The 8,289-nt window shown below is 73.1% G+C and overlaps 1 protein-coding gene across 1 annotated transcript in view; it reads left to right on the top strand.

The window, feature by feature from the left end:
* The first annotated feature begins 264 nt into the window (after positions 1-264).
* RXRA (retinoid X receptor alpha) overlaps positions 265-8,289 on the top strand; it is a 76,177-nt gene continuing 68,152 nt past the window's right edge. The window contains exon 1 of the mRNA XM_036022446.1: positions 265-387. Within this exon, the coding sequence (XP_035878339.1) occupies positions 360-387 (28 nt within the window). The 5' untranslated portion in view covers positions 265-359. The remainder of the gene's footprint in view (positions 388-8,289) is intronic.

Genomic DNA, 8,289 nt, shown 5'->3' with positions numbered 1-8,289 from the left:
CGCGGGCGCGCGCGGGCGGGGGAGGCGGTGGGGGGCGCGCGCGGGCGGGGCGGGAGCGCCGGGCGGGGCGGCGGCGCTGCGCCGAGTTCGCGCCCGTCGCGGGCCCCCGCCGCCCCCCCGCTGGCGCCGCAGCGGTCGGAGCGGGGCGCGGGCGCGCGCGGCGGGGGGCGCGGGCGCGGGCGCGCGGCGGCGGCGCGCAGCACAAGTAGTTTACATTGTTGGGCGACTTTTGCAACAACTCGCCGCGCCGCGGCCTCCGCGCGCCGCCGCCGCCCCGCCGCCGCCGGCTCCCGCCGCCCGGGCCCGGCCGGCCGCGCCGGGGGCCGCCGCGCTCGCCGCTGCCCGCCGTGGCCGCCGACATGGACACCAAACATTTCCTGCCGCTCGGTGAGTGCTCTCGGGCCGGCGGGCGGCGGGCGGGGGCGCGTTCTCGGCGCGCGCGGGGCGCCCCCCGCCCGGCCTCCGTGGAGTTGGGGCGTCGGGCCCGGGGCCGGGGGCCGGGCAACTTTTCCTCGTGCGCGTCGGGCGGGGAGGGGGCCGGGGTGGCGGGCGCCTCCGGCCCGCGCCGGGCCGCAGACTGGGTCGTGGAGCCGGAGGGCGGCGGGCCGCGGCGGGTCGGCGGGGACGGAGTCCGTGCGCCCCGGCCTGGCAGCGCCCCGCGGCCCGGGCGCCTGGCTCCAGCCGGGGGCGCAGGTATCGGGCCGGCCGGGCGGAGCAACTTGTGCGCCCGCAGCCTCCGGCCGCCCTGGCACCAGGACGGCTTCCGCGCCCACGCCCGGGCCGCCGAGTCCAGCAGGCCGCCGGCCGGGGCACACGGGACCCTCGTCCCCTAGAGCAGTCCGGCGGCGCCGTGGGCAGGGTCACCGAGGGGTCGGGTGATCGGGAACGTCAAACCTGGGAATGCCCGCTCCCAGAATCGGGGCCCCTCACTCTGGCGCACTCGGGGTGTTTTCCGGGGCCTTCTCCAGGGCTGGCCCTACACTCGGGCGAGGACGCCCCAGAGGCACGGAGGGTCAGTGTTCCTGTCCTCGCACTGCCGTCCTGCTCGGGGGCTTCCTCACGGCAGACTGCCCTCCAACTCCAGGCCGGGACCCACCTGGGGGAAGGAGGGGGCATGGCCAGGCGCCCCCGCCGTTGCCCTCCCCAGGGCTTGGGAGCCGGCGAGAGGCAGGGAAGGGGGAGGTGGCGGGGAGACTTTATAAATGAGTGCCGGGAAGGGTATTAATTCGGTGGTGGGGACGGCCGCCAGGCTGTCAGGCTGGGTGAAGGATTTGTCCTGAATGGAAATTAAAACAGCTGATTCGCAACGAAACCCCTCGGTCAGGCCCCCCTCCTGCCTGCCCGCTCCTCTGCAGCCTGGGGTGCAGCCCGGCCACTCGGCCAGCCGTCAGAGCGGCTGCAGGGACCTTGGCGAGACTGGGAGCTGGCCCCCGGGGTGGCAGGGCGAGGGTCTGAGCCCTGGGCACCGGCACGGGGCTTGCCTCCGCGTGACTGGGGGTAGGGCTCCAAGTTTGCCAGGGCCGAGGCGCCCTGCCCGAGGCGGCCGGCCTTCCCCCGAGCACCCCTGGAGGTGGGCACGCAGGCCCAGGCCGCAGATGTGAGAACTGGCCGGGGAAGGCCGAGGCCGCAGGCTGCCAAGCGGGGGCCTTGGGACGCAGACCCCCACCCATGGGGCCAGGAAGAAAGCCCAGTTGTTTGGGACTTAGCGTCTGGCCTGGCGGGCTCCTGTGTGGGCCGCCACCTCCTGTCCCCCATTAAAGCGTCGAGCGTGCACCGCCACACACGCACCCACACGCACGCGGAGCCGGGCTCTCCCGGGGGATCCCTTCTGGAACCGGAACGCTGGGCTCCATCATGCCCTCCCACCCTCCACGGGCTTGGGCCCTGCCGGGCACTTGGGAGCGGGACAGGTCGCCGCCCCTGACGTCCTCGGACTCGGCGCACATGGGGCCCAGGTTGCCGGCGGGTGTGCTGGGGTCCCCATCGGAGGAGAGGGGGTGCCTGTGAGCCACTGCCCCCCGGAGCACAGACGGCTGCCCCCGCCACCGCGGCAGCGGCCTCCCAGGCAGCCCACACACCCCGGGCCTGAGCCGAGAGACCTGGGCTCTGATCACGTTGTATTTTTCTCTAAGCTTCTGGCCAGCTCTGAAGTCCAGGGGAGTTGAAGGTCCGTTTAAGCAGCCACTTGCCTAAGCTCTTTGGTCAACACAGTCTAATCCCCCCCGGGGGGCGCGTGTGGGAGGCCTGCCTTGCCCGGGAGCTGCTGGGGAGGCTGGTGGGGGGGCTGCTGGGGAGGCCTCGCAGCTCCCTGGAGTCGTCTGGCTGCCTTCGGGGCCTCAGGCAGAGAGAGGTCCCGCCTCCCAGCGCCCCGGGGCCGGCGGACACTCACCCTCACCACCCCAGGGCCTTCCGGCTGCTGCCGGAGACCCCCACCCCCTGCAGGGGGTGGGGGTGGGCCCAGGGTGCAGCTCGCCCCAGGCAGCCCCTCCTTCCTGCCCCTGCCGCCTGGGCCGGCCGGCGCCCCCACCCCCTTCCGCGGGCGAGGCCTGTGCTGGCATCCGCCCGGACGGCGGGCCTGGCCGGCGCGGCCTGTGCGGCGTGGCTGGAGGTCTCGGGCCGCCCCAGACCCCTTGGCAGCCAGCAGCCCACGCGTCGTGTTAGGGGCGGGAGGCCGGGAGCGGAGTGGTAGGCCCACTGACCACTCCTTGGGGGGAGGGCTCGATGGGACCTGGCAAGGGGCTCCCGGGAACCTCAGAGCCTCCGGGACCCAAAATAGAGCGCGTCCCGGGGCCTCCCGAAATAACAGGGTCACGTGACGGGGGCGTCCGCCTGCCCGGGCAGCTCCGTCTCGCCTGGGCACCGCCGACGGCCGGGGCGTTTGTTTTGCTGGATGCGGGAGGGGGCTCTGTTTGCAGACGGGGAGGGGTCAGGGCGAGAAAAACAGCTCTCACGTGTGGCCCGGCCGTGGCCGTGGCCCCGCCAGCCGGCATCCTTCCCCGGGGCTGGCCGTGGTCCCCGGGCCCAGCGTGCAGCCCTGACCCCCTCTGCCCAGGCACGGGGGGACGTGCCGGGGGGCCCTGGGGCCGGGCCGGGAGAGAGGGCCGGGGCCCGCAGCCAGGGCTCGGCGGCTCCACCAGCTCCTCCAGCTGCGCCTGTCCTTCAGGGCCCGCGGGAGCTGCGCCTCCTCCGGGAGGCCCTCGGCCTGCTCTCCCTCGGGCCCCCGCCACCTCGGGCGCTGGGGCAGTTGCGGGTGGTGGTCTTCACGTGTCCCCCACCCCCGGGGAAGGAAGCCCGGGGGCGGGTAGTTGTGGAGTCAGTGTGCGGGCGTGCAGTGGGTGCTCTGGGGGCGGGGGCCTGCCCGGGCGGGCGGAGTGTGTGTGCCTGGGCCTGGGTACCAGCAGAGGGGCCGAGGGGAGGGAGGCGGGACAGGCGGTAGCTACGCAGAAGGCGGCCTGGGGCTGGGGGGCGGGGAGAAAGCCGCAGAGGCCTGTCCGGAGCCGCCGGACGCTGCCCGCGGGTGTCCTGCTCTTGGGCTCCGTGGGCTCTTCCCCCACGGGCGTGTGCCGGGGCCGTGGCTCCTGGGGCGGGCCAGGCCCACCCTCTTGGGGCAGAGGACTCCGCCAAGCCCCTGGGCCTGGCTCCCAGGCCCCCCCGGGGGCCGAGGCAGAGACCACCGAGCTGGCACTGGCTGAGGCTTCGCAAGCCGGGACCTGCCCGCCTTCCCTTCCCCACCGGCTCCAAGTTCCTCGCTGGTAGCTGCCTGTTGTAGCTGGGGCCTGAGGTGGCCCGCCAGGGGGCCCGTTTCCACGGGAGCCGGGCAGGGGTGGGGCCAGGCATGGGGTGGGGGCTTGGTGGGGGGATCACCTTCCAGCCTCTCCTCTGGACGTTGGTCAAGCAGGTCGATTTCAGGGGTGCAGAGTGAGGGTGGGGGAGGGCGTCCCTCCCGGGCCTGCCCTGCCAGCAGCATTTGGGTTCTACCAGGGGCAGCCCCAGCCGGGGCTCTGTCTACGTCCCCCCCCCCCCCCGCCCGCTGCTGCTCAGGCCCCTGGGGGGCTCTCGTTCCACCTGCCCCCCCCAGCCCAGTCTGTCCACAAGGAGGAGGTCACCAGGGCGGGGACCCCAGGAGGCGTGTGCCCTGTCGCTTTTCGGGACACTGGGTCCTGGTCCTCCCTCCGTCCCAGCCGCCTGAGTGTGTGGCCGCCTGCCTGCCCACCTTGCTGAGCCCCCGCTGCCCACCTGCGGGACGGATGCATGTCTTCTGGTCTCGGGGGTGCGTGGGTGTCGGAAGGCCGCCCGCTTGGGCCTCAGCCAGAGCCGCCCGGGCCAGGGCGGGGGCCGGTCTGGGCGTTGGACCCGGACGAGACCCTGAAGTGGGGACAGCGGCTGGCGCCGTCCAGCGTGCCGGGCGGATCCGGGAGAAGGGGGCTGCCCTGGTGGGCCCACCTGCCTGGACTCCCCCCCCCCCCCCGCCCCGGGGCCCTCGGCAAGCAGTGGGACCGGGGACTCGTTGGTGGCCCCCCCCACACACACCCGAGCGAGCCGTGCGGGGCAGCGTCGCCCCAGCGCCTCCCAGACGGGGAAATTGCACCCCAGAGCCACAGAGCGATCGTCTGGCGCGGCGGCTGAGCGTGCGTGAAATGGAGCAGAAAGCAGCTCCGATCGTCGGCCCGGGCCGGTGCCGGAGAGCAGGCCGCGCACACGTGCTCACGCCGGCCCTCCCAGCCGCTCCGGCTGCCCCTGCCCTGCCGCTGGCGCCCGCCTGCAGCTCCGCCCATCCGCTCTGTGTCCCCGAGACCCCTGTGTCCATGTGTCCCACTCGTCCCTGCGCGAGTGAGCGGCGTGGGTGAGCGAGGCAGCTCCTTGGGGCCTGGTTTCCTTGTCCCCAGACGGACACGGGTCTCCCTGGTTTCTGGCTTCCTCGTTTTGGGGAGTCTCCCCGCCCCGTCCAGGGCCCTGGGCTGCCCTGTCGGGGTGCCGCTGTCCCCTGCGCCCCCCTTCTGTACCTGCTCGGTGCCTGGCGCTGCATCCTCAGGAACCCGCAGAGGCCTCCCGGGGCGGCCTTGTGAGCTGATGGGGGACGGAGCCCCTCGTGGGGCCTGACTCGGCCTTGGTGACCGGCCGGGCCCCCAGGTGGCTGCCTGCAGTCCTCCACCAGCCGGGTCTGCAGTCGGGGGGCCCCGTCCGGGGTGGGGATGCCCCCCGCCCCCCCGCCAGGCTTCCCAGCCCTCAGGCAGCATCTCAGAAGCTGCCCGCCTGCTGGGGCCGGGGCCTGCTCCCAGCTGGGCTCCCCAGCACCTCAGGCCTGGGGGGAGGGAGTGTTCTGTTCTGGGGCGCCCTGTGGATGGGTGACGCCCCGCTGTGTTCTGTCCCTGTGCACCCTCGGAGGCCCTTGGGCACCGGGGACCCTCGGCCTGAGGCCCCCAGGCCCGTGGGCCGCCCCTGCACCGGGGCGGGCGGTCTGGGAGCAAGTTGCTCCGGGACCTGGGGGGTTGCGCAGGGGTGGCCACTTGGGGTCCCCAGGGCAGGGTGGGGCCTGGTCGTTTCTGTGGTCTTCACGCCTGACACACACACACACGTGCACATAAATGCCCAGATAGGCACACACGTGAACACGTGTGCACACACCGAGCCTTTCTGGCCGGTCCTGACAGCCTGGACCAGCTCTTCCTCAGAAGGACCTGCTGGCCGGCTGGTTCCACTGGCGCCTGGGGCACCGCCGCTGGGTGCAGGCGGCGCCGGGCCGTGTCTGGGGGTGGTGTGGGGCTCGGTGGGTGTGAGGGCCTCCCGTGGGAACGGCTGTGGTGCGGGCTCTGAGGGAGAGGCGGCAGGTGGTGGGGGACAGTCCCCCCCACCCCGTGGCAGGGGCAGCCAGGACAAAGGCCAGAGGCTCACGTGGCCGGGGCTCAGGAGGTGGCAGCGCGTGGGAGGCGTCTGCAGAGACACACGGTCCCGATGGGACCCGGCACCGGGTTGAGGGGGGGGGTGCCGCGGGCCGGGTGGCTAAGGTCAGAGCGGCCGTCCTGGGGGGAGTTAGGCCCCCAGCCCTGAGGGGTCAGAGCAGGGCTCCGGGGGCTGGGGTGGGACCGACCTTGGGGCCGGGGACCGGGACGCTGGGGGGCCCTTGGGGACCCCAGCCTTTGAGGCCCCTGTGTGAGGTGTCCCGTCAGGCCCTCGCCTGGCCCTTGGCCCCGAGCTCCTGGGACAGGAGACCCGGCGCTCTGTTGGCACAGGGGGCCCTTGCTCGGCCTCTGGGCTCATCTGACTGACAGTGTGTCTGGCTGTGCCTCAGTTTCCCTGACCGTGCCCTGGGCGGGGGCTCGGCAGAGTCTCTGGCCGCTGTCCTGAGTCTCGAGCCTCCAGCGCAGAGCAGGGGGCCGGGGGTGGGGGGCGGGAGTTGGGCCGGGGCCAGGCCGTGTGTAGACGCTCCGGCACGCTGAGGATTCACCCCGAGGAGTTCAGAGCCGCCCCGGCGTGGGCTCCAGGCTGCGACGAGGCTGCTGCCCCGGCAGGTGCCCCCGGGCTGCTGCCCCGAGCTGGGAGCCCGGGAGGAACCTGAACATCCCGTAACTGACCGGTTTAGTCCAAGTGCCCTGGGCAGAGGTCAGGCCGCGGCAGCCCAGGTGGCCGCAGTAGCCCAGGTGGCCGCAGTGGCGGCCGCCTTGTCCAAAGACCTTGGAGTGGCCGGGCTGGGCTGGCCCTGCTTTCCACTGGGGACTCCTGCCCACCCTCTCCCCCCGCCCCCTGCCCGTCTGTGGGGTCGGCCCCGAGGCCCTATCCTTCTGCAAGCCACCCCCAGCCAGAGCCAGCCAGCCGTCCCCGGCGTCTGTGCGCTGGGGTCGGGGGGGGGGGGGTGCGCGGCCCTGGACTCGGTGCTGGGCTGCCGGGTGCCAGCCGGGCCATCAGACCTGCAGTCCGGGGGCCGTCTCCTTCGGGGGACACGTGGGGACCCCCAGATCTCACTTCGTCTCGAGAGGCGGTGGGGCATCCTCCCCGGGGGCATCGCTGTGGCATCCGGGGGTGGCCTGTGCCTTGGAGCCCCCGGCCCCCCCTGCAGGCTCGGGGGGTGGTGGGGCAGGCGGCACCCCACTCCCATGCAGGTCTGCTCTCCGACCCGAGTGCTGCGAGCCCGGTGCGGCCCTGCTCCTCTCCGAGCCTGGTTTCCCCGGGCGCCCCGGCCGCCAGGGAGTCTGCCCTCCCCGCCGGCGCCTTGGCCTGGTTCCCACGAGGCGCTGGCTGTCCGGTTGGGGGGGCGCAGTTGGGGACCAGTTCCTTGGGGTTGGCTCTGTTAGCTCCTCCGTGGAGGGCGCAGGCCACAGGCCGGGCTGGTCCTTGAGGGCTGGGAGGCCTCGGGCTTTGCGTTGGCTGGGGCGTGTGGTCGCCCCGGCGGGCTGGGCTCTGGTTCTGAACCGGAGGTTTCTGGGGACCCTTCGGGGCGGTGGGGGGGGGCACACAAGGTGCGGTGTGGAGATGGTGACCCCGCTCCCTGGGACTGGCTGAGCTGGGGACGGTGAGTCCTGCTGGCTGCTGCCCAGGGTCCCTATCTTTCTGGCCTCTGACCTTACCTGCTGGGGCCCTCCGTGACCCTCCCCATCCCCCACGTGAACGCCAGGCCTCTGCTCCGTGGCCCGGAGTCCCTCCGCTCCAGGCTCCACCCACTCCTCTCCCCGTCTTTGTTGTGTTTGAAACGCGACGGTGGCCCCGGCCGGGCAGCGCAGTGGGTTGGAGAGTCGTCCCGTCACCGAGAGGTTGCGAGTTCGATTCCCCATCGCGGTGCTCAGATGAGGCAACCGGCCGATGCTTCTCAGATGTTTCTCTGTCTCCCTTTCTCTTCCGCTGCTCCTCTCAAAGTGACAAAAAAGAGTGTCCTGGGGTGAGGACAAAAAACGAGACGGAATGGGGTGAAGATGGAGGCCGCCCGCCCAGTGTGGGGAGCGGCTGCTGGCTGTGTGCCGGCAGGTTGGCCCGCCGGGACCACGGCTGCCTCGCCTGTAAGCCTCCTGTAGGGTCGGGGAGGCTTCCCAGAGGAGGCGCCGGAGGTGGGCTGTAAGGGGTGAGGAGGAGCTCATTGGGTGGACGGTGGGAAGGGAACCGGCGGAGAGGATGGCTGGCCCCAGCCAGGGGTGTGCAGAGTGGCCGTGTGCGTGGCCACGGGCGGGGGTCCTTCCGGAGGAGCCCCCTGTGCGGCCAGGCTCGGTCCGTGCCGGCTGGGTCGCAGGCCAGTGCTGGCGAGGGACCACGTGACCGCGGACGGGGGTGTGGTCAGCCGGTCAGGGAATCATTAACCGTGGG

The sequence above is a fragment of the Phyllostomus discolor genome, chromosome 3 (assembly GCF_004126475.2).
Source record: "Phyllostomus discolor isolate MPI-MPIP mPhyDis1 chromosome 3, mPhyDis1.pri.v3, whole genome shotgun sequence".
Taxonomy (NCBI): domain Eukaryota; kingdom Metazoa; phylum Chordata; class Mammalia; order Chiroptera; family Phyllostomidae; genus Phyllostomus; species Phyllostomus discolor.
The sequence above is the reverse complement of the archived record's forward strand: the minus strand, read 5'-3'. Positions and strand labels throughout refer to the sequence as shown.